A 26,002-nucleotide genomic window follows, 5' to 3' on the forward strand; every position below is an offset into this window, starting at 1 on the left:
TTCTGCTCTCCATCAGAGCGTTCTTTGGCTGCAGTTTAACCCGAGCGCTGGGACTGATTTCCCTCTCACTGATCTCAGCTTGACATCCAATTAGCACAAGAATGGGATAGGAAGCCTGCAAAAGACTCCAGCTCCCCCTGACCCTCCCCGCCCCTCTCCCCCCCACCCCCATTGCCTTTTCTCTGAGCCACCGAGGGTTCAGGCCTGAGCCCGGGGGATTCAGACAAAGGCCAGTGGACTGTGGTCCCCACCAGAGCCCCCAAGCCCCCTCCCGACCCTCCCATTGTCTTCCTCGATGCTTCAGAAAGAACTGAAGGCGGGTCCTGCAGGAATCCCTGGTGTCCCTCCCTTTCCGTACTACCCCCCTCCCCCAATAATTGTAATCTTTAAAATCATACACAGATCCAATCCAAGAATTCACTTCCATCAGCCTGGGTTTTACAGAGAAAAGGATGCTCCAGGTCCCAAAGAAGGGACATGATAAGACGAAACTGTATGTTGGCAGTTAGATCCAGCCTAGCTTTGAATGCCAGTCTGAGGAAATTTGACTTCATCCTGTTTCCCCTGGGGAGTCCCAGAAGGTTTCTGAGCATGGTAGACTCCTGATAAAAGCCAGGTTTATCAATTTACCTGACCACCTGTGAAGAGTGGCTTGAGGGGAATAAAAGAAGCAGAGAGACCAGTGAGAAAGTTATTGAGATAGTGAGGAGAGGTGATGGACTAGGGTAGTGATTGTGAAAAAAATTATGCAGGAAATTTTGAAAGGACTTGGTAACTGCTTGGATCCAGTTCAATAAGATGTTTATTAAATATCTATGAAGGAATACAGAACAGTATGCTAGGCAATAAGGGAGACAGAAGAAAGATCTGAACTAAAGTCGGGAAAAGAAGATGATCATAGCATCCCAGAATGTCACAACTGGAAGAGACCTTAGAACAATGAACACAATAATTATTGGAGTTACAAGGAACCTTAGAATATAGGAAGGATTGGTTTTTTGTTTGTTTGTTTGTTTAAATTAAGCAACCAATATTCACCAGGCACTGTGCTAATCGTTTAACAAATATTTGCTACATAGGATGTTAAAAGCCAAGGAGCCTTTGCCGGCATGTAGTCTATCTTCATGTTAAAGGTAAGGAAACTGATGCAGGACTACAAGGTTTTTAGCCTAGAAGGATTGCTGGGCCATCCACAGAAAAATGAGAAGTCAGAAAGTTCTGCTTTAAGAAATAACATCTAGTTTGTCCCATCCTACATTGTCCTGGGCATATATTTTCTAGTTAAACACTACAGACATGGGAGGTTAGGTTAGTCTAAAGCGAAGACTTTTTGTCTCTTTGAGGTTTGGGGGATGACAATTTAGTTTGACGGGCTGCTAATTCCATGTGGCTGTCCTGGCAGGGGAATATTTGAGAGAGAAAATTTAGGAGAAAGCAGAGCCCTGACAAGAAAAGATGGAGAGAAAATAACACCAAGGAAAAGGGAACAAGGGATACACAAAGGAAACAGAATTAGAATGGGGATAATCAAGAAGTCCTAAAGCAAGAGCCCTGGATACAGGAGATGGGGAGAAGTTACCCCTAGTTACCCTCATTATGTTGATACACTCCCAAGGCTTTGATGACTTCAACTTGAGTAAAGGGAGCCCTAGCCTGAGTTAGAAGTTGTGGATCCTGCCTTCAGCTCTATGGTATGGTTGAAAGAACAACGAATTTGGAGTGTGAGGATGCGGATTTTCATTCAAGGCTCTAAAGTCTGTGATCTTGGCCATTCAGTGGCTCTGCAACTTTCGTTAGTTCAATTGTCTGTCTGGGCCTCAGTTTTCCCCATCAGTGAAAAGGACTGAACCAACTTTACAACTTCTTCCATCTCGCGTTTTCCAGGACTCTAAAATCCTCCCTCCTAGTTCTCTCCCAACGCCTTCCCTTCCAAATAGGCAGGGCTTCGTGGAGGTCCCTGACCAATAGCTGAAAAGAAGGAAGCTTCCCAGGGACGTGATCTAGTAGCCCGTCCGGGTAGGGCGGAAGCAGGGGAAGTCAGGTGGGCGTGTACTTCCGCTACCTGCTTCTTCCCCAAGATGGCGGCCCCCGTGTCAGTGCAGGTGGAGTTCGGGTGAGTTGGGGGTCTGGAGCCCAAGGGAGGGGAGGACCAGTAGCTCTATACAGAAGGGTGGTGTATCGGGATGGCAGTTCCTTCTCCTTCCTTCAGAATCTGTCGCAACAGAATGGACTTTGCTCACATCGCCTCTTTCCAACCTCTGGTATGCTGCCTGGGCAGAGCAGAGTTGCTATGAGAACGACGTGACCGTATTTCCCCCTGTAGATCCGCGCGTACGCCGATGCGAACGTGCATGCCTCCTCTGCTTTCTGAGCCACAGCTTGGATTTTGGGGCCCTTTAAGAATGGCCGCTCCTGTCCTTCTTCCTCGGGCCTGAAAACCAGGCGCACGGAGTCTGGCCTCTGAGCTCCCAGGATCCAAAACTCGCTCCACTTTACATCACCCAGCCCGATCAATGAATGGATATAGGCATCGCTGGAAAATCTGGCTTCATCCTGGGAGGAAGGACTGGTTCCCCCAGTGGAGTGCAAATTTAGTTCTTTCAGCCTAAAAACGATTGTAAGTTCCTTGAGGGCAGGGATTGTTTTTAATTTTTTTAAATGTTTAAATCTCTGTACCTCTAGCTTTAGCACAGTGCCTGGCACATAAGAAGTGTTTAATAAATATCTATTGACTGACTAGAAGCACTTAAATAAATGTTTATTGGTTGATTTTTAATATTAAAGATCCTTAGAATTTATTGGTCAACTAGGAAGCACTTCACAAATAGATGCCTTAGAACTTGGAATAGAGCTCATTATTTTACAAGTGGGGAAACTGAGACCCAGAAAGGGATGATGACTTGGTCAGAGTCCCAGAGCTCATTAAATCAGAGCCAAGGATTCCTTTGAATCTGATTCTCTTTTCCTTTCTGAAGGAAGAGACAAAACCCAAAGCTTATGATGAATAAAAGGGAGGATCTGGGACTCTTTCCAGTCTCACTACACAGGCAATCCTCCTTATTTGTGTACACAGAGAACTTCCCATATTAGCAGTAACCTCTAGATGGGTCTGGACAATAGCATCATTTTAGGTACTGTGAATGTTATTTTAAAATTGAAGAGTATTTTAGTTGGGGCTGTTTTTACTACTGCTAGCCCTATAATTCTGTTGGATGCAGTCATATATGTTTCCATTCTTCTGTGAGTCATTGGTTGTCACTTGGTCAATGACAAAGCTTACTTTTAGGGAGGGATCATTTTGGAACATTTAACTCTTAAAGCCTGTGGACCCTCCATATCTTCCACTTCATCAATTTGGAGTAATAGTTGATAAGGTCCATTAATTTTCAGATCTTTGGGGAATTTTTTTTTCTTCTATATCTCAGTCAATTCTGACTAAATTGGGACTCTTCCTAGTGTTCTGATTGTCTTTTTAAAACTTGTATTTAAGTTTCTCATGCCACGGAGGCCATTACTGACCTCCAAGAAAACTATATTTTTTCTGCCTAATTTAGGAAACTTCCTGGAAAAATGGGATTTCTCAGATAGAAAGAAAATAAGTATGCTATACCATATGTCTCCTCAACCTCTTGATTATTTTTGCCTCCAGACTTCATGAAATCAATCTCCAAGTTGGAAGGGATCTCAGAGACCATACAGTCCAAACTGGATCTTCTTTATAACATAACTTCTAAAATGGTTACCACCTTTGCCTGAAGACCTCCTAGTACTGGGAACCCACTCCCTAAGACAACCTATTGGATTACTAGTTATTAGTAAGATTTGCATTGCCTCAAGTCTGAGTTTGCATTTTTGAAATTACTACTCATTCTTAGTTCTGTCATCTGGGCCAAGAAGAGCAGTCTATTCCCTCTACTATATGATGGTCTTTCAAATACTTGAAGACTGCTATTATATAACCCTTTTTTTTCCTTCTTGCTGCCGCCGCCGAGCCCTTCCCCCCCTCCCCCCCAATTCCTTCAACCACTTCCTATAAACCAAGTTCCTTCACTATCCTGGTTGTTTCGATCTGGACACTCCAACACAAAGATGTCCTTAAAATGTACCAGATTTGAACACTATTCTAGGTGTGGTCCTACCAGGTCAAGGTATAGTGGGACAATTATCTCCCTTGTTTTGAACACTGTATCCCTCTTAATGCAATCAAAAATTAGCTTTTTTAGCCACTACTGTTGACTCATATGAACTTTTGTTCTTTTCCTTTGTCTCTTGTTATGATTCAGTTATTTCCCAGAAGGTCTCTCTGCTATGTGATGATGCTTCCTTTTAGTTTCAGTATCATCTTTCTGATCTCTGTGCTTAAACAAATATTATAAGAAATATCACTGCATTCACCCATCTACTCTTCCCCTCTATTCTCTAAAGATCCCCCTAACCTCAGAATCTGGTTTAAACCAAAGATGTGGACTTTCCTTTTTCCACTGCCTTTTTTTTTACCTTATACTTTCTGTCTCAGTAACAATTCAAAGATGGAAGGGTCTGGGTTAAGCAAACAGCTAGCTAGGCTAGTTATGTGACTTGCCCAGGATCACATATCTAGAAAGTGTCTGAGGCCAGATTTGAATGCAGCTTCAGGCCTGGTGCTTTATCTACTGAGCCACCTAACTGCCCCTTTTCTACTGTCTTGTAATGTAACACTTTTAGTCTTTCTAGCTCTTAAGGTGTGAGAGCCATATAAGGTTGTCTTCCCACATGTTTCTGTTTCACAAGCCTTTAAACAAAAGTTTTTTCTTTTATTATTAACTTGATATATATCAAAAAATTTGGACATTTCAAAAACAAACAATATTGCATTCATTTTTTTATCTATTTCCACCTTCTCTTCAGAGACACACTGCCATCACTATACTAGATATTTTTTATGATATGCTCAGTAAAAGATGTCAAGTAATATAAGATACGAAGTCTCTAGAGGAAACTAGATTGTTTGGCATTACAACAATCTGGACATTGAAAATTTGGCTTAGAGTAAGAAGTAGGGTTCTAAGGGCAGCGAGAACTGTGGGAATTAACCCCAGTTTTCTTGCTCAACCTCTCATCCCTTCTTGGTTCCTCCTTTTTAAGAGAGGGAAATTTTACCAAACAGAAATGTTGGGAAGGTCAGGTTAGGGAGGGAGAGAGAAGGTCATTCTGTAAACGAACCTCTTAGTCTGATCTGGAGAAGGAAAGCTGATTCTCTGAAGCCCTGCTTCTGCCACCAGGACAAACATCTTAGTACATATCACAGAGTTGTGTGTGGAAAATGAAATTTTGAGGTTGGATTATTTCAGAAGAAATTCCACTAAAAAGACCAACCCCTCTTATAAAATTTATGCCACAGACTTTAAGCCCCCAAAGCATTAATTCTCAGCATTTGTTTAACCTCCTTCCACTCAAAAAACCATTCACCAAACCCTCCTCCAGTTGATCCCAGGGGAGGAATAAGAATATACTTCCCATCACTGAAGGAAGAACTGTATCTTTGGAGAAGCCAGAGCCTCACCATCCCTTACTTGTGGAACAGTAAACACAGCTGCTGGCAAGTTCCCCATTGATCCAGATTCATTCTCCAGTCATTCATTTTAAAAGATGAACAAGCCCCACCAGAAACCCAATGTCTGTGGCTGGCACTGCCAGGTTTGGTCACTGCCTGTTGTTTGCTTGGGACCCATCAGCCCCAGTTCTCCTCATTTCTACATTTTCCTGACCTGCCCCCAACTATGGAACCCCTGCAAGTCTGCTTGTTTCCCCAACCCCCACTCTTCCCAGCTGCTGCATGTCCCGACCCCCACCCCAGAAGAGAAGAGAGCTGAGCTCTTGGAGGCATATAAATGGAAGCTCTGTGCATGGCCCACAGCTGAAATGGTCCCAGCAAGTGGGTCACAGATGGGCCTTATCTCCTCCTTCACACTCTTGCAGCAACAAAGTATGACCTTGTTGTGATTACAGACACCCCATGTTTTCCCCATCACAATGCCTGCCTTGGCCTTCCAGTGGTCTCTGTCCATCCCAGTCCCTCCAGTTGATAATGATGGGGGAGGGTGGTTGTATGTGACTGTCAGCTGTGCGAGTTCCCCATCCCTGCTTAATGCTCAGCAGTGTTTTAGCTGAGAAAGGCCTCTCACCACCTGGGAGGGCAGTGTTTGTAGATTTAAAAGGACTGCTTCTCCTCCCATTTAGAAGTCCCTTTAGATAGAGTTTAAGGCAGGCTGGTAGAGAGCTGCAGAGCAATAGCATTGCAGGATGGTAAGAATACAAGAGACCTGTATTCCAGCTCTGATCACTAACAACTTCTTTGCCCTGTGACTTTGGACAACTCCTTCTGCCCCTGCTACCCCGACCCCCATCAGATTCTTTTTTCTGGAAAAAGAGTTTTAATGCCTGTTCTGCCCTAATTTCACAAGTAGGATGAAAGGAAATCATTCACATCTACAGATATGTATACATCTATATACACATATACATATAGATGTATGTGAAAGAGCTTTACAAATTACATTATATTATCTATTGTATATAAATATAAAGGATTGTACCTACTTTTAATTTTTTTAAAGGCAGTTAAGTGACTTGCCCAAGGTCTTGTAAATAGGGAAATTTCTGAAGCCAAATTTGAACTGGGGAAAATGAGTTTGCCTCTAGCCTGGGCACTCTGCATTGTGCCACCTAGCTGCCCTCTACTTTTATTGTTATAGAATCTAGGGTAGTGTGTGTCAGATACTGGCCTATCTTACTTGTCTCCCTAGGGATCCTGGGTTTGACACTTGACCAACTTCTGCTGAAGCATATGTGCTTCAGTATGGACCAACAGATCTAGTCAGGGGGAACTGCAGTTTACTTGCAGTTAAATATGCCCAGAAATCTGTTTTTCCATGGCAATATTCTTGCCATATGGTAGCTGCTAAGAAGTGGGGCCTCTTGGTCTTGCCCTGGTTGGGAGAAGTTGTCTCTTGTCTGCACTGCTCCATGGAAATCTATAATCCTTTAAATGGGACCATCTTTAGATAGACCATTCTAGATGCTTAGTGAGCCAGAATATGATGTCCCCTGACACTCCCTGTTAGAGCTTTAGAAAATATAGATCCTGAACTTAAAAAAAAAAATTTGTTCAGCCTCTGTTCCTTTTATCTGGGAAGTTGTGCTGCTGGGTTGAGGGGGAAAGGCAGAAGATTGGGAGTATCATTGATATAAGAAGTTAGAAGAAAGTCTGAGGAAAATAAAAATGAAGATGTAGTGTTTTGGTGAGAATTGAAGCACATTTTTATGTTTTGATTTTTTTCTAACTCGGTTTTCAAGGGCTAATTATGCAGGACCTTGGTTTCTGGAAGCCTTTCCTCTTACTGCCAGTCTTTTGGATACCCACTGGCAGTCCACCAAGGAATTAACAGAGAAAGAAGAAATCAAATTGCTAGTTGAGGCAGAATCAGAATTTTAGGATTGGAAAGGATTTCCATGTTCATCTAGTCTCACTACAGCTTATCTGACAAGTAGATATTCATCTTGTGCTTAAGGTCCTCCAGTGAAAGGGAATCTGCTCCTTTGGAGGCAGCCTGTTACACTTTTGGAGAGCTTCAATTGTTAGGATATCAAGCCTCAGTTTGCATGTTTGCAACTTCCAAACATTGTTTCTGGCTCTGCCCTTTACAACCAAACAGAATAAGTCTACAGTAATGTCTTTTACATGTGTCAGCCCTTCTTATACTTGAACAGAGCTATCATGTCCCTACCGAGGCTTCTCTTTACCCTGTTAAAAAAATCCCCGTCAAATGACAGTCAAGGTGCTTTGTTGTTCTGGTAGCCTTCCTCTCAACATTTCCCAGTTTTTCAATATCCTTTCTTAACTCTAGTACCAAAAACTGAATCAACACTGTGTTCAGATGCTGTGTGACGAGGGTGTAGTACAGGGAGACCTTCACCTTCCCAGTCTTGAAGTCTCGAAAGTGATTTTACTCAGTGCAGCTGAGGATGGCCTTACCTTTTTTGTTGTTTATTTCTACATCTGGTAAATTCATATTGAACTTAGAGTCTGCTAAAGCCCTCAGATCTTTTTCAGATAAACCCTACCTTGTATTAATGAAATTGCTTTTTTTCTAATTTCCATTTCTTTACGCTGTAAAGTTCTTTTCTATATCCCGGTTCTTGTCCAGTATGTTAGCTTTCCCCTCCTGCTCCATGTCATCTTCAAATTTGATGAGCACTCCATATATGCCTTTATCCAAATTATTAGAAGAAATATGAAAAAGAAGTCAAGCACAGTTCCTTGGGGCACTCCCCTGGAAACCTCCTGCTGAGTTAACATTGACTTATTAATGCCCATTCTGGATGTCTGATAGTATCATCTAGCCTACATTTCTCTATCTCAACATAAGAATATTATGACATACTTTATCAAATACTTTCCTAAAATCTATGTAAACTGTATCAAACAACTTGGGAATCCTTTTGAAAAAGAAAGGAGGGTGAGTCTGGCACAACTTATTTTAAACCCTTACTGGCTGTCTTAGAATCAATACTGGTATTGGTTCCAAGGCAAAAGTACAGTAAGGACTAGGCAATGGGGGTCAAGTGACTTGCCCAGGGTTACACAGCTAGGAACTATCTGAGGTCAGGGCACAACTTATTTTTGATGAAACTATGCAGACTCTTTTTATTACCACTTCCTTTTTCTAAATCTCAGAGAGATTAAATGTTTTGTAAATGATCCTTTCTAGAATTTCCCCAAGAATTGAGATGAAGATCACTGGCCTGTGGTTTGCAGACCTCTGTCCATTTCTTGACAATCAGAACATTATTTTCCCTTCTCCAGTCTTATAGTAGCTCTTTCCTTCTCCACCATCTTTCAACTGTCACTGCTAATGACAATTTAGTAATTTCAGTACTCAAGTCCTGGTGATTTGAACTCATCAAGGGCAACTGGATATTCTAACTATCCCCTTATTTTAGGAAAAATTTGTTTTTCCATGTAATTGAGAAAAAATAAACTTTCTTTAAAAAAGAGAAAGATTGTTTCCTGTTGTATCTTCCAACAAATTTCCCATCCTTCCTAGACCGACTTTTCCTATAGAATTTTAGTTTATGAGATCCTACCTCTATAAACCCTATGGAATCTGTTTTCCAAAAGTGTGTGATTGACTAAAAAGGAAGGGTAGAAAACACTGGGTAGATTGAGAAGGATGAGGAATTAAGAATTCTCATTCATCCAGGCTCTTCTGCTTTAAGGCTGGGGATTACTGATTCTTCTTGGATAGTCAAGAAGAGGTCCCATGATGTTACTTTGGAGAGATTCTAGATTGATCCACCAGATCCACCAAATATTGGAGTTAGAAAGCATCTTAGACATTATTCAATCCAGCCCCTTATTTTTATACTTAAGACAAGGTAGATTGATTTGCCTAAGGTCACAACAATTGGGGCCAAAAGCTTAAAATTACAGATTTCCAGTCCAGTATCCTTTTCGATTAATCACATTGCTATTTGTTTTGAAAGGTAAATAATGAAAAGCATTCTTTTTCTTCCATTGCCTCTTCCCAGTTTACAGAGCTAAAGAACAAAGCAGAAATTATGAAATTTGGTTTTTGCCAAAATTCTGACTTACCCTACCAGCCATAGTAGATAGAGGACTGAACTAGGAGTCCTATGTCTGTTCTTTCCCTGTGGTCTTGGTTGAGAGTTGATATCTCATTCTTGTATTTGTGTCAATTCAATTCAACAAGTATTTATTTAAGCCTACTGTGTACAAAGTACTATACTACACTTTGGGGGTATAGCTAGGAAGTAGAACACAATCCCTTCTTTTTTTTTTTTTAAACCCTTACCTTCTATCTTAGAATCAGTACACAGTACTGGCAGAAGAGCGGTAAGGGCTAGGTAATGAGGGGTTAAGGGACTTGCCCAGGGCCACACAGCTAGGAAGTGTCTGAGGCCAGATTTGACCACTGAGTCACCCAGCTGCCCCCACAATCCCTTCTTTAAACTGAGTATTATATATAGAATGTATTAAAATGTTGGATGGCAAACTTCATGTGAAGAGAGTAGAGAAGATTAAATAATTTAAGATGGAGAAGTAAAGGATCAGGTTGAGAAAGAATTTTAAAACAGCATTTTGATATATAAAGAAATATTCATGTGCCAGATGTATTATATGGCTGGGTTCTTAGCTAAGTTAGTTGGATTCTTACATGTCAACCCGTTTTACTTCCTTCTACCTATTCAGTCTTGTTTTAGGACACAACCAACCCCCACCTTTTTTTTTAACCTTTATCTTCTGTCTTAATATCATTTCTAAGACAGAAGAGTGACAAGGCCTAGGCAGACAGGGGTTAAATGACTTGTCTAATGTCCTATAGCTAGAAAGTATCTGAGGTCAGATTTAAACCTAGGTCCTCCTGACTCCAGGCCTGGCTATCTACTTAGCTGTACCCACAACCCCTTGTTCCCCGAGAATTTACCAGGATCTTTATCATCTCCTTTGCAGAGGTGGGGCAGAGCTCTTATTTGATGGTGTAAAGAAGCACCAGGTCACCTTACCCAGCCAAGATGAGCCCTGTAAGTATCAACTTTTTCTTCTCACCCTAATCTACTAAGGAAGTATGGGTACAATAGGCTATGGAAGCAGTAAGGCAGACAGGGATTACTAAGCAGGCATCGTAGGAGGTAGCAGACAGAAGTTCCTAGTTATCCCCACAGGCAAAGTTTAAGTTGAAGGGAAGAAAAGCTTACCACATTTTCTCAATAGAGATCTCCTCTTTCCACTTTATCCTAACCCCTGACCCACTCTGCTATGAGTGGTTAGTTTCCTAAGTGTGTGCAATGATTCCCAGTGATCACAAAGATCCCATTGGCTCTGTGCTCAAATGTCTAGTCTACTCATATGTTCTTTGGCCATTTATTTACATACGTCTTCAATGTCTTATGTCTGGGTAGACTCAGCCAAAGACATTATCTGTGATCAAGGACCTCATAGCCTACCCAATTTTTCTTCCCAAGAGGAATAATGAGAGATTTGAACATTCTCCTAGAAAGCTGAGACAGGAATAGAGAATCATCTGACAGTAATTATCTGACAGTGTTTGAGATCCCTTAATTACCTACCTTCCCTGATATTGATAAAGGTTTGTTTTAACTGTCAAGTTATCATTTTATTTCTTTGTGTCATCTACCTTGTTCCTTATGTTTCCAATATCCCAAATCTAGTCTAGGATTGCTGCCTTTTTTTTTTTAACCTTACCTTCCGTCTTGGAGTCAATACTGTATATATTGGTTCCAAGGCAGAAGAGTGGTAAGGGCTAGGCAATGGGGGTCAAGTGACTTGCCCAGAGTCACACAGCTAGGAAGTTTCTGAGGCCAGATTTGAACCTAGGACCTCCTATCTCTAGGCCTGGCTCTCAATCCACCGAGCCACCCAGCTGCCCCCAAGGATTGCTGCCTTTTTAAAAGGAAAATGGAAAATAGGACAGGATCCAGGTAAAGGCAACTCAAATGGTTAAAAGGTTAGGGACTAAAAGACAAAAAAAGTGGGATGATTTGGTCTGAAAAAGAAAAGGCTGACATTGGATAGTAGTTTCTAGGAGGATGGTAACCTGCTGCCTGGGGGTCACCAAAGACATGAAAGATCAATTATGACGGGACAGAATTAGGTTAGACCTAGGAAAAAAAATGTCCTGATATTTAAGAGTTTCAAAGAATGGACAGGATGATTGAGGACAATTGTGGAGTCTAGGGTAAATAATCATTGGTCCTAGCTTATTGCAGATTAAAGGCAAGAGATAGGACTTTTTTTTTTTAAACCTTCACTTTCCTTCCATCTCAGAATCAATACTAGGTATTGGTTCCAAAGTGGAAGAGTAGTAAGGGCTAGGCAATGAGGGTTAAATGACTTGCCCAGGGTCATATAGCTAGGAAGTGTCTGAAGCTAGATTTGAACCGAAGTCCTCACATCTCCAGACTTGCCTCTCCATCCAGTGAGCTACCCAGCTAACCCCTAGATTGAACTCATTTTAACTCTCCAAGCCCAGATTTGTGGTCTTCCTGATTCTTTAAGTGACAGTTCCTTTGTAAATAGCACTTTGTTCTCTTGTCTATAACCATGATCTGTCCAATGGGGAAAAAGTGCATACTGTAGGGTGGAACCTGAATTCCTAGATTTCTAGGAGACTCACCTGGATTTGGCAGCATCCTTCTGGCATGGTGAGGAGGATGCTATGCTTCTGAGACCCATTTGAAGTCAAATAGATCATTGTCCACATCTGTTGGCTCCCATTGAGAAGTTGAGACAGTGATGGCTCTGTTCTGTCTGCCTCAGTGAGAGACACTGAAATTCTCAGATTAGCAAAACTACCCATTGAACTGAGGGCAGGATATCTATGGAGGGAGCTACAGTGTCAGTATGGGATTGGGTGAACTGCTGCAGGTATATATCATGATGGCCATTGGAAGGTGATGTGATATTGAAAATTACCAGATCATGGGTTTCATTACCATCCAAGCAATCCTGGCATGAACAGGATGGCAAGCATTCTGAATGATGGGGCTCAGAAGTAAAACCTCTGAGGTCCCTTCAGGACTTCTGGCTTTACTAGCCAGGCCTAGAGGTCAGAGGTCCTCCATTCAAATCTGGTTCCTAGCTGTGTGACCCTGGGCAAGTCACTTAACACCCATTGCCTAGCCCTTACCACTCTTTTGGCTTGGAATCAATACACAGTATTAGTTCTAAGATGAAAGCTAAGACTTTTTTTTATTGTTACTCAGTTTGATCTAGAACTCCATGCATTTTGCTTCCTTTCTGAAGAATTCAAAGGATATCATAGTTTTAGTGCTACAAAACTCTCTGTAAATATGATTCCCTAGTCAGGCAGAAAGGGCAAATGTCTTGTTTAAGATGACAACGAATTAAGGGCAGAACTGAGTATATAACCCAGATGTCCCTCTTGCTAATCATTTTCTCCCCCACTATACCCTGGTCTTCTAATTTTCTATTATAGTCTTCCTAGGGAGGAAGAGGAGAAGTAGCTTGAATATAATATACAGTTGCCAGGCTATGCCCAGTGATGTATGTTCTGCTGCCCAACAAGCTTTAAATGTGGGCAGGATGTATAACCTAAGTAGCATTCATTTGTTATGGAAGAGGAGCTGGGACCCTGTCGAGGTTAAAAGTGTCATTCTGGCCCTAATACCAAGCAATGACTGCCAGGCCTTGAGCTGACACCACTGTGCCCTGTCGGGCCACTGGGACAGCCTCACTTTGCCACCGAGCTGGTGCCCAGATCTGTTCCCTGGCAGCCAGCCTGGCCCAGCTGCTACTGCTTGGCTGAGCAGATCCCAGCAATCCCAGTGGAGAAAACAGCAGCCACAAGATTGGAATGAGGTTTGCATTTGGGAATCAGAATTCTGATTCTTTTTTCTGCAACTGCCCAACTGTATAAATAGGGATAGGGACTGGTATTGGAAATTTCTTCTATCATTGTCTTATTAGGACTAGCTAGATGGCTCAGTGGATAGAGAACCAGGCCTGGAGATTGGAGGTCCTGAGTTCAAATGTGGCTTCAGATACTTCCTAGCCGTGTGTCCCTGGGCAAGTTACCTAACTCCATTGGGCTCAGTTGGTCTTCCTGGCCCCAAGACCAGCTCTTGGTCTGCCACACTGCCCTACCTCTCCAGTCAGCATGTGACCTTGAACCAGTCACTTCTCTGGCTCTCAGTTTTTCCAATTGTAAAATGAAAGGAATTGGAGTTGATCTCTTTAAGATTTCTTATAGTTCTCCTAGACTGTAATTCAGATTGGAGAAATAGACAAACTGATCACTCAAGGCACAGGGCAGCAGGATCAGGAGAAAGTATCCAAAATGAGTAGAATTTCCAAAGAGAACCCACCAGGAATGGGGAAAGGAATGCTGCTACATTGATGGGAAATGGAGCCAGTCTGCCTGGATCCTAGCCTAAGCTTTACTAATCTCTCTCCATTCACCTATAGTAAGTATGGTCCTCTTTATACAGGGTGATTGCTGATGAGGGGACCTTAGAGAACATTTAAACTGGTATCCTTGTGTTACAGATGAACAAAGAGCCTGAGGCTTCAGGGAAGTCTAGAACCTTGCCCAGAAGTCCCAATAGCCCATGGCAGTCAGCTCTTCTGACTAGGTAGGGAGTTGACTTTCCACCATACCCTAGAGAGATCATTTCTAGAACTGTTCCTACCCTGCCATCCTATCTATGAATTAAGATTTTTTCCTGCTGAAGAAGAGAAAGTTTTTACCTCTGGTGACTGGGGATGAATAATACTGTTTTCATGTCAGTGAGGAGATGTTTGTTCCTCCTGAAGGATAGTCCTGGAGAAGAGAAAATGGTGACCAGAAGTGTTAGGCTTTTAGAGACTGTAACTAGCACCTCCCCAGGAAGTGGCCTGTAAGTTTCTTGAGTTAGAAGATAGACCTGGCCTGGGTTACCCTCTAGACCAGTGGTTCTCAACCTTTCTAGCCGTGACCCCGCAATACAGTTCCTCATGTTGCAGTGACCCCAAACCAAAAAATTATTTTGGTGGCTACTTCAAAACTGTAATTTTTCTACAGTTATGATTCAGAATGTAAATACCTAATATGCATTATGTATTCTCATTGCTACAAATTGAGAGGTTGAGAACCGCTGCTCTAGACCCTTCAGAGTCAGGGGGAGGTGGGCTGAAGCCTGGTCAGTTCACCTCCAAGCTTAGCTTTTCCAGTCTGAGGACAAAGCTCAGAATTCCTATTTCTTCCCAGCCATTCATACATTCCTACACAGATGGGGAGTAAGATAACCTTCCCTCCTATCCCAAACTCTCTCTAACCCACCATCCCACCCCTCTTCATTCTCTTCCTCTCTTTTCTCTTTGTGCCTGTCATGACTCCGCAGTTTAAAGGGTGGCCAAAATAGGAGGGAGGGAGCTCCCCAGCTCTTTAAACTGCTTAGCATGCTTCTCTGTGGCTCCCAGCACCAGCTGTTCCTTTCTCCTGCTCACCCTCGCTCTTGGGGCCTGTTTGCTGAGCCCCCCCAGCTCCTGTGCAAAATTGCTTTTGAAAAGAGCCACTTTCTGCTTAATTAAACAATGAGGAGCGCTCCTCTCTGCACATCTGTAAACCTCCTTCTGCAGGCCCTTTATCCCACAAACTGCTCCATTCTTACTTCCATTCATTTGTAAATGGGCCCTACACCCAGCCCCCCCCTCCCCTCACCCTATTCCCCTCTTCCACTCCCACCCTTTGGGCCTTTCTTCTCCCCTTTCAAGTAAGTCTCTGGGCTTGCTGGAGAGAAGAGCCTTTCCTTGGTGGCTGGTGGACTTGGGGCAGTGGAAGGGGCCCAGTGGCTCTCTAGTTTGGGGCATAGAAGTCATGCTGTCTTGGGGCCTAAGCCAAGGGAAGATGGGAGCATTCCTACCATTAGCAGTAAAAAGGAAGTCACATCTACTAAGGGTTAAACTTCCCTGAAGTTTCCCAGAAGAGATGTCTGTATTCCTACATATAAGAGTATATGGCTCCCTACATGGTGATGGTGAACAGATAGCTACTTCAGTCCTCAACAGCTGCTCCTTGTGAAAAGACCAAGAGAACTATAATAATAATAACTGACATTCATGTTGTGCTTTACATGCACTAGCAAAGGGTTGGCAAAACCCTGGGTGTTCATGGCTTAATCTGAATATGATACTAGAAGAGGCTGAAATCTAGACCCAGAAACTTTATTTTTAGGATTGTCATCACTTGTGCCTGAGGCAAGAGGTTTTGGGGAGGTACTCTGGGCCCCAGTGACTCTGCCTCACTTCCCTGCCTTAGGTTCCTTCATAGAAGACATTTGACAGCTCCCTGAGGAGGCTAGTACTCATTCCTTGCCTGGCGAGAGAGAGAGAGAGAGAGAGAGAGAGAGAGAGAGAGAGAGAGAGAGAGAGAGAGAGAGAGAGAGAGAGAGAGAGAGAGAGAGTCAGTCTGTGTGTAAGAGAGAGCATGTGGGGGATAGTATCTGAGAGAGAGTGTCAGAGAGAGAGAAAGAGAGATTCCCAGATGATTTGAAGGGAGGAGTAAGCCATGTGAAGTACTCCAAAGAGGAAGGTGCCCAGTCAGCCCCAGCACTTAACTCATTTGATTCTGGGGATGATGCAAGACAAGATCAAGGGTTATTTTCCAAGAGTAATCTGACCACTTGCACAGAGGCCAAACCACTCCTTAAAGGTAAGGATTGGTTTGCTTTGTCTTAGTATCCTGAGGAGAGTGCAGTGCAGGTATTAGATGCTTAATAAATGCTTGCTAATTGATTGAGCCATTAAAAAAGTGTGAATGGTGTAGGTTATCTTCCAGGCCACCAGCCACATGCCCCATGATTCTGTGTGAGTCGCTCCATTCTTAACTCTCCTCAACCAACAGCTAGGCAGTCTATTCCTTCACTCACTCATGAAATGTTTTACTGAGCATTTTCTCAGTTTTCTTTGTGTAAGGAAAGCACTGTGCTAGGCCCTTTGGGTTGTACAGAGATGAATAGATTACATAACCCTCACAGTCTAATAGGGAAACTAATATATGGACACAGATGATAGGATACAAGATAGATGTGTTGAGACCCAGGTGAAGGGCACAGACTGTAAGAGGTCATTTCTAGAACTGGAACTCAGATGGCACAACTGACTGTGAGAATGTGACTGGAGGAGGGTGGCAAACTGGGAGAGTGAGGGTAAGATTCTTACCTCTAAGAGATTAGTTCCCAAGTATGTCCTCTATTTACCAACACCTGACTGCTTAACCCTTCTGTTTCCCTGACTGCCTTTGGAAACCCACCATCTGGCTAGGGAGGCTGTTTGCATATTGTCTGACCCAAAACAGGGCTGAGATATGAGCTATTGTATTCCTTTTCTGGGTACCCTGGACTTTCCTGATGTCTGCCAATAGGGTGGGGGATAGGGCTAAAAAGAGACAGGAGATTCTACCCAGAAATACAGTTTAGGTGTTTCTCTTAGCAGCGTTGTGAAGGGAGCCATCAGCCATCAAACTCACCCCTAAACAATAAGGGTGGTGAGGCAGGGCCCAAACCATGGTAACAGGCTGGCAAGAATGTGGGTGGGGTTAGGGGGTGGGCTAGGCTGAAGTTAGTGACCTCAGCAAATGAGAGCCCGGCTTTGGGCACCATGATGAACGAGCCAGGCTTGGGTCAAAGGAATAGCCCCCATCCCCCACATTTCCCAGACTTTTTAGGCAAGGCAGCCAATGGTGCTGTCATTTGGATGACCCCATGGTGACCACAGAGCCCTGGATCCTTATCCATGGTCCTAACCCAGACAAATGACAATGTCCCCTTCTCTGTTGGGAGGACACTGCTTAAACCTAAGGAAAACTCAGTCTCAAGGAATTGGCAAACATAGAAGGCCAGAACATGACTGAACCTCATCTCTCTGGGTTGCCAGAAAGGATATGGGGGTAGTGGTTCAGGGGAGGGGGGAAATGAATTCTCAAGGCTTTACAATTTTACATAGACCAGCCTAAAAGTCCCCACATTTCTCATTCCAGGCACTTGCCCTATAAGTGGTAATTCTTCTCTGTATACAGACGCACATCCTCTCCTTTCACCAAGGCCTCACTGATGGATCTGTCAGGCCTGGGCAGTTTTATCGAGCAGTAGGAAGATCTATGGGCTAACTGCACACCAGACAGTGCCAAGATGGAGGCCAAGGGGAAACCCAAGCCCATCCCTTTCCAGCTCTGAAAGGCCCTAGGGAGGAGCCCCACCAGGAGACAAAAATCATCACAGATCATTAGGCACAATGCGCATGCGCTTCCACCTCTCTCCTCTATTCCCCCTACCTCCAGTTCCTCTATCTCTCTCTATTTTTCTTTCTCTCATCCATAAACCAGAGAAGGGTTCTCTGCTACTCTAATGCAAAGATCGAAGGAATTTTTCTTTTTAAAGCAGAACCCCATTCTATGCATATCCTCTCAATGGATTGTTGACCCAGCAAAATCTGGGCACAGAGGAAAGGGCTTAGGGATGGATGGAAGGATCCCCTTTCCTTCTTAGCCATTCAAAGAAATTACTTCCTTGAAAGATATGTTTGGATTGGCTGTCCAACCAGGTTGTCCAAATATTTTTAAACTTTTTAATCTCTCCCAAGTACTACTTATACTCCTGAGCTCAGAGCTCATCATGGGTAAGGAAACTAAGCCCCTCACTAAGAGGAAGGCCTCAGAGAAACCTGAGTAGCCCTACTCCACAGCTTAGCCAACAAATCTATACTGAATTAAAAGGACAAAGATGATGGGTTTCTCTGAGTCTATGTTACTGGCATCTGGGGTGGCACCTCCATCAATTGGCCTTGTTTCCTCCCAGGTAGCCCAATGTAGACTTGAAGACCCAAAATAGATTCTGGGGATGTTTTAGCGCATATATAATCATGGCCTGTCTAAAAGAGGAACAAGAACTCATATTTGTATAGTTGTTTGTGGCATAGAAAACATTTTCCTCAAAATGGCCCTATGAGGTAAGTAATATAGGTAGTTATCTTTATTTTATAAGTGAAGAAACAGACTTGCCCAAGATCAACCATCTAATAAATATTGGAGCTGAGATAGGAACCCAGGCCTCATTTTCAAGCCCAGTGATTCTTTATATTACACCATATCTCGGAGCCCATGGATTAGAAGAACATAGAGACCAAGATCCTTAAACCATAAAGACTTATTTCTGCTTAGTGTCACTCACCTCCCCCTAGCTTTCTCACCAGTCTTTTGGCTTTCTGCTCACCAAGAGCAACCCATTTGGGGCATGGCAGCTTGAGGTGTTCAAGGCCAGAGGGAGGGAACCAGAGAGCTATTTGTCAGTGTCTCCCAGCCTACTGATGGATTCTTCTCTCCCCTCAACCTCCCTCCTCCAGAGGAAATTAACTGATATTATCTCTCCTACAATTGTTTTTCTTCTCTCACAAAGAGAAATGTGTGCCAGCCAGGAGCAAAGATGGATCCTCCCAGTCTGGGGCTGAGAAGGAGAGATAAAGGTGGAGGAAAGATATTCTAGGTAGGAAGGGTACTAAGAACAAGGGTTTACCCATATAGACAGATGTATTTAAAGCCTAGTTATACCAAGGATTGCCTGAAAAGACTTGCCCTCCAGCCATAATATCTCATAACCCATTGCAAGTACCCTTCCAGAGCTTATTTTGATTGCCCATTCTGGAGTCTTCCTAGTCTCTCAACCAACACGTTTCTCTTTTTTCTTTCTTTTTTTATTTTTAAATAACCCTTACATTCTGTCTTAGTATCAATTTTAAAGCAAAAGAGCAACAAGGGCTAGGCAATCAGGGTTAAGTGACTTCTCTAGGGTTACACAGCTAGGAAATACCCGAGGTCAGATTTGAATCTAGGCCCTCCCCAGGCCCAGCACTCTCTCCACTGTGCTGCCCCATAACATTTTCTTTTGTTTATTTTAGCTTTGAGTTAAATTTATTCTCTTCTTCATCCCTACCATTCCTATTGGCCTTTTCTGAAGTGTCTTAACTCCGTCTTGCATCTGTTTCCTCACCTGTAAAATAGGGATCATATAGCACCTACTTTACAGGGCTGTTATTATGAGAAGCAGATGAAATAAAATGTAGCCCAGTGCCTGGCATGTCGTAGGTGTTTTAATAAAGGTGTATTCCCTTCCCTCTCCTACCCCCACAATTTTAGCATAACTATCTACCAGTTTCTAAAGCTGAGTGTGTTCATGGCTCAGACTGAATGAGATCTAAAGAGGCCTTATTTGTACACTAGTATTACCCTTTCAATCACAGAACTTCTGGTTGTTTTATGGAGGGATCAGATGGGACCAAACTGGGTTGCTCTGGATTGCTCTGAGCTCCACTTGCATCCCTGCAAGCATAACTTACCTCTCTACTCTATTTTTTAATTTAGGGGATGTCCGAAACCTTCTCATCTGGATAAGGAAGAACCTACTAAAGGAGCGGCCAGAGTTATTCATCCAGGGAGATAGTGTGTAAGCCCCTCATTCCTTTTCCCCTCCACCAGTGTTGGATTGGGGAGGGGATGCACTATGTGGGGGAGGGTAGATGTCTCACAGAAGAAGATGGTTCTGTTCTTAGCCCTTGTGCCCCAGCACTTAGCATAGTACCTGATACATAGTAGCTACCTAATAAATACTTGTTGACTGGTTAATTAATTGAAGCCAAATTGGTTTAGGGAACAAGACATTTGGGTATATCACCTTGGGTGCCACCAATTTTCCCTGGTTGAGGACAAGCCAGGGTTCTAATCTTCACCCTTTTCTTGAGGTGGTTACTCCTCCCCATAGACAGAGGAAATACTTGAGTCAAAAAAGAGGGATAGAAATCTTGGGTGACTGAACCAAATCTAACAGTCAGCTCAAGAAAAACCTACACTTACTGTGTCTCTCTTTGTTCCCCTCAGAGGATCTCTCCTGTGGACTGAGCTTAAAAGTTTTATTCCCAGATAAAGGGGGAGTGGTGGGTATAGTTCAAGAAAGAAGTTCTGATCCCAACTCTGTGTAAGCCTGGACAGGCTATTTCTCCTGGCCTCAGTCTTTCCATCTTTAAAAGGGGTAGAGGTTCTCTGAGATCCTGTTCCAGCCCTGTGCTTCTAGTGAATTATTTTGCTCTGTGTGTGTGTGACCACACAGGTGTTCTGTTAGACCTGAGTGGGGAACATAGCCATGCCTCTACTGAAATGGGTATATGCAGAACTGATGTTCTGCCTATGACATAAACCAGGTTTTTTCACTCAGCCACTAGCTTACACAGGGCACTTTCCCATGGTTATGACCTTCCCCTGCCCTACCGTTAATAGGAAATGTGACTGAAACAATGAGATCCATTCTTCCCTGTCCATTGCCTTAGCATCTGCCTCCTGCATCCCTCACAGCGTCTGGTCCATCCTCTCAGAGAAGCAGCCAGAATTGATCCACTGGGAAATCACTTTATTTTTAAAATGAGGCCAACCTGATGGAAAAAAGGACAATCATTGCATTCTGCCTGGGGTCATGTCGAAGAGTGGGGCATGCCTGTGTACAGCCTCCCTGGGGTGCAGGTCACCCTGGGGAGTGAGATCCCAAAGCCATCATTGGTTCCTTTAACAGATAGAGCAGGTCTCTTGCATAGCCTTAGGGCACTGCTGACAGAGCCAGACTAGCATATAAACATGAACTGAGCCCAGTTTCACTGAACTGATCTGATCTCAGAAATGGAATGCTTCAGGGGTTAACTTGGAGGCTAACATAACTTTTAAGAGAATGGGGGGTGGGGGGGGGACTAGGTGGCTCAGTGTATAAAGAGCCAGGCCTGGAGACAGATGGTCTTAGGTTCAAAGGTAGCCTCAGACTTCCTAGCTGGGTGACCCTGAGCAAAGTCACTTAACCCCGTTGCCCCAGCTTTAGCACTCTCTTGGAGCCAATATGTAATATTTATTCTAAGACGGAAGGTAAGAGTTGAGAGAGACAGACAGACAGAGAGAGAGAGGCAGAGAGAGAGAGACAGAGAGAGAGAGAGAATTGTAGGGATCATGGAATCTCCAGATTATATATTCCAGCCTTTGGCCAAGTGATCCCCATGGAGTTTCCTAAAAACCTGATTTACATCTTCCAGACTGAGCATCAGGGTTTCAGACATTTTAATCCTATCTGATTCAAGAACTTCCAGGGGCTTGCTTGGCTATTGACATCTTCTTCGCTTCTTCACTCACTATATGATGGTAAGGAGAGTAGGAGGATCAGGGGCTCTCTTAATCTCATACAGGGAGATAAGAAGTCTGTAGACATGTTACAAAGAACTTGCTGTTGGACTCCAGGTTGTTGCCCTGGAAGATTGAAGACTCCTTTTCCTAGGAGGTCTTTGAAGATGCAAATTCCTGAGCTGATGTTGAGAGATGTCCCTGAGAACCCCACTCCCAACTCAGTAAGAGTTCTAGAATTTTATCATTTTCTCTCTTCCCTAGAAGCTTCCCTTGTCCCATGTCCCAGTTCTTGGTATTCATCAGCCAGTGTGGTCTGGTGGAGTAAGCTTCAGTAGAACTGTGTTCTAAACACAGGTTTGCTGCTAGTGACCTTGAGCAAGGAAAGAGAAGGGTAGGAGGGACTGATAACAAGCAGCTTCAAACATGCCTTGGACCTGTAGTGTCATGCCTTACAAATAATATCTCATTTGATTAGTTGTATACCCTTTTAGGTCTCAGCTTCCTGCTGTATAAAATAACAGGATTGTCTTTGATGATCTTTAAAGCCCCTTCTAGCTTTCAAATTCTATAATTCTCTTTCCCACAGGCGGCCAGGGATTCTGGTACTAATCAATGATGCCGACTGGGAGCTTCAGGTCAGTATAGAAGTGGACAGCTTTTCCCTCACTAGACCCTACCCCAATTTTCTCTTGATTCTCCTCATCAGAACTGTGAGCATCCTCCTTCCCCTGTCCTCTTGAATGCCCTCAAATTGTAGGAGACCATGGAAGGAGAACCCAGACTGAGAATGGTCAAAACTCCATAAAGCTGCACCTGAACTGAGAGAGAACTAGTGTTAGAGCCAAAATTCATCTCTCTCAGGTGCAATCACATCTTTCCCTGTTCCATATTACCCCTCAGGCTTCAAAGCCCTCTGCATACCCAGATTGAGTGTCAAAAACATTGCTGATTCTCTCTCTCTCTCTGTCTCTCTCTCTGTCTCTCTCTGTCTCTCTCTCTCTGCCTCTCTCTCTCTCTCCCTCTCTTCCCCCTCCTCCATCTCCCTCTCTCTCCTTCTCTCTCTCTCCCTTTCTTCCTCTCTCTTTCTTGCTCTTTCTTCCTCCCTCTCCCTCCCCCCACCTACCCTTTCTTCCTTTCTCTCTTTTCCTGTTTTTTTCCCTTCTCTCTTTCTCTCTCTCAGGGTGAATTGGACTACCAGTTACAGGACCAAGACAGCATTCTCTTCATCTCCACACTGCATGGTGGTTAAAGCATCTGGCCTCCTCTGTCCTTCAGTCCCTCGAAACTCCCAGGGACCTTCAGTGCAGAAAACATCCAAAATGGGGGAACAAAAGAGACAGCAATCTTTCCCCTCCCCCTTCCCCCACAGCCGGAGCATGTGGGACACTAGGGCTCCCATGACTTTGTCTTTATGGGGAAGGACCAGGAGCAAAAGAACCAGGCAGTCTTGCTCTCCCGCCCCTTCCTCCCCCCCTTCCCCCTCCACTCCCTCACTAGCCTTAGCAGCTCTCCCTCCGGGAAGGGAAATGAGGCCAGGTACTAAAAATGTGCTGCTTACAGCTTGTATGCAAGTGGAAGAAGCCACTACCACCTCCTTCCCCAAAACAGGGGTGGGGTGGGGCAGCTTTGCCAAGAAACCTGCTACAGATTGCCCCCATCTATAAATCTGTGCCATGAAGGAGGCTAGTGGTCCTTCTGCCCCTAACCCCTCTGGGGACAACTTTGTGAGCTCTGAATCCCTATCCTCCTGCCTCTCATGGAACCATTCCAATACTTTAAAAACTGTGTCACCTTGGACAAGTCATCCATCACCGAGGCTTTGGTTTCCTTACCTGTGAAATTGTCTTTTGATAATCTCTAAGGACCCTTTCAAGTTGGAGAATTCTGTGAGATTTCTTGCCTCAGTTTCCCCGTCTCAGAAGCCAAAGGCTCCACCTGCTTCCTCCAGTGTCATTACTGAGCCTCAGCTGGGGGCCCCTATTGAGTGCTGCCTCTTCCTCCTCCTTCTGCCTGGATGCCCCCAGCTGCTCCAGCCTTGCTCTTCTGACTCCCCTAGCCCTTGACCTAGGTCTGCCCCACTGTATAGAGGCCACCAGATGGACTCCCAGACCCCCTCCCCCAGAGACAAAAAAACTGCCATTTGTCATATACCATCTGAAGACACCTGGGCTCTGCCTCACTAGGGAGGGCTACGGGTCTCCTCACTGTGCCTCAGTTTCCTCTCCATTGCCTAGGATTTTGCCATTGTGGACTTAAGGGTTTCCAGAAAACCAGGGCATAAAAAACTGCTTTGTGACCTTCCAGCTTCTCTTCCCTTCAGCATTCAGACCCATCTGGAAGTCAACATGGCAGTGCCTGTAACAGCCGGCATTGGGCAAATAAAGGCCTTCATGCCTGTCTTTTTTTTTTTCTTTATTGCTTGGAGCCTTATCCTAGATACAGCTGGGCTGGGTCAGTCGTTGGTATCCCAGTGACCTCATAGAATAGCTCCTGGCTTGATGCAAATGTCCCAAGGATTCTGAGAATCATCCTCTTACCTCCCAGGAGCAGCTTAAGGGTCCAACTCCAAAATGGGATCAGGTCTGGGAGTAGGATGCAGTTGGGGAAGTTTGGGGAGCCCAAGAAAGGTTGAATCCAGCTTGAGCTGGAACCTCTCAGCAGGGCCACAGTAAAGCTGAGATCTGGGTACCTGCTCATCCCCTTCTCCCTCGTATACATATGCTGAGTATCTTGGCATCCCCCATAGGGTCCAATTCTGGAGCCTGTACCTCCCAATCTCACCAGCTTTCTGGTCATATCCCCAACTGACTCCATCTCCAGAAAAGTCTCCTGTTCATAAGAGATTGAGGATTCTTGTACGCAGCTAGATACCCGTTCCCAATTGTGGGTGTTGGTTGACCTTTTTATAGGTTAGGAAGAAGAGCTGTTTTGTTCACTTGTACCCCAAACTCAGTCTAGAACTAGGCAAAGCTAGGCCTCAAAGATCCTTTGTACATCCAGAAAGACAATGTGATCCTCCCAGTCCCAAGACTAGAGATGAAAGCTGGGAGTGGGAAGGATGCCATGGACAGAGAAGAGTATTTTTCCAGAAAAGTTGAAAGAGGGAGGGGATAAACATACCATCCATCCATTTCCCACCTCCAGGCTTTCTCAAAAGCTCATCTTCGGTCCTTCCAAGGGACTTTTATCTTTTTGGTCTTGGGGTGTCTGGAGGGAGAGATGGGGTATTGATTGTAAAACACCCCTGGGCTGAGTAGGATCAGTTTAACCTGGTATTGTATGCACCCCTCTACTGGTTTCTGGTTATGTGGGTATGCTTTGAGTCTCGGACTAGTTCTTATTAGGAATTTATTGAAGCAAGTAGCCTTCTGAGTCTGTAGGAGGAGGCAGTGTCTATGCGAGCCTATTGAGGCGGATGTCTCCATGTACGTCTTTTTGGGTACAATGGCAGCTATCGGCTTCAGTCTGCTGAAATGGAACTGCGTGCTATTGATGCTTTGGAGTTAATTAAATCCCCTTTCGATTTAGTCCCATTTTGGGCGACCCAGCTCCTTCAGTCAGTCAGTCAGTCACCTTGCTCTAGCTGGGCAGCCCTACTCCCTCCGCCTCTCACAGCCACCCACGCGGCTGCGGCAGGGAGCTCCCCTTGGCCAGTCGCCCCACGCGGGATTCCCCCGCCCCTGCCGCCTGTCTGTTCCCCGGGAGGGAAGGACCTGGTGTTTCTCATCTCTCTCCAAGAAGACTTGGCAGCGGAGGCGGGAGGCACCTGGGTCCCCCAGTCTCTCCTAGCTAGAGAACCCCTGCCCGTTTCCAAACAAACGCCCACGAGTCTCAGTGAGAGGCTAGGCTCGGAAAGATGAGTTTCCCAGCGTCCCCTACCACCTCCACTGAAACTGACCGGGGCTGAAGTCAGTCCTTCTGAGTGTCGTCCCTGTGCCCCGGCAGCCACAGGCCCATTCGATCTGGCTCCCTGCCCACGAGGATCCCCAGCTCGGCCCCGAGGTGAAACCCGAGGCTCCGAGGGGAAGACGCGCTTATTTTCTTTAAATATATCTACAATGAATGTAAACCTCTCCAGTTTGTTTGTTTGTTTGTTTTTTAATTGATGAAATTTCTTTTCCAAGATCCGTTTTTAAAGTGCAGGCAATTGACTACGCCCGGTCCTCGGGCTCCCGCTCGACTCAGGCTCCGGCTTGGGCTGGGCTCTAACCCGCCCGGCTTGACTCTCAGCTCCGGGAGCGGTAGCCGAAGCTTTTCGAATCTGACTGTTTCAGAAG

General features: G+C 44.5%; 1 protein-coding gene across 1 annotated transcript; it reads left to right on the forward strand.

The window, feature by feature from the left end:
• The first annotated feature begins 1,998 nt into the window (after positions 1-1,998).
• URM1 (ubiquitin related modifier 1) lies at positions 1,999-24,124 on the forward strand. The gene is made up of 5 exons (XM_001363076.5): positions 1,999-2,113; positions 10,514-10,584; positions 19,935-20,016; positions 22,312-22,360; positions 22,906-24,124. The coding sequence occupies exons 1-5, from the start codon at positions 2,079-2,081 to the stop codon at positions 22,972-22,974; spliced, it is 306 nt and encodes a 101-aa protein (XP_001363113.1). The 5' UTR covers positions 1,999-2,078; the 3' UTR covers positions 22,975-24,124.
• The last annotated feature ends 1,878 nt before the right edge of the window (positions 24,125-26,002 follow it).

This window comes from Monodelphis domestica, chromosome 1 (genome assembly GCF_027887165.1).
Source record: "Monodelphis domestica isolate mMonDom1 chromosome 1, mMonDom1.pri, whole genome shotgun sequence".
In the NCBI taxonomy this organism is placed as follows: domain Eukaryota; kingdom Metazoa; phylum Chordata; class Mammalia; order Didelphimorphia; family Didelphidae; genus Monodelphis; species Monodelphis domestica.

What these genes read in the sequence shown, in the direction of transcription:
- URM1 (XM_001363076.5), top strand. Translation starts at nt 2,079, where the DNA reads ATGGCGGCCCCCGTGTCAGTGCAGGTGGAGTTCGG. An exon ending in ACCCAGCCAAGATGAGCCCT is followed by an intron (nt 10,585 to 19,934) that starts GTAAGTATCAAC and finishes TTTTTAATTTAG; the next exon opens with GGGATGTCCGAAACCTTCTC. An exon ending in ATGCCGACTGGGAGCTTCAG is followed by an intron (nt 22,361 to 22,905) that starts GTCAGTATAGAA and finishes TCTCTCTCTCAG; the next exon opens with GGTGAATTGGACTACCAGTT.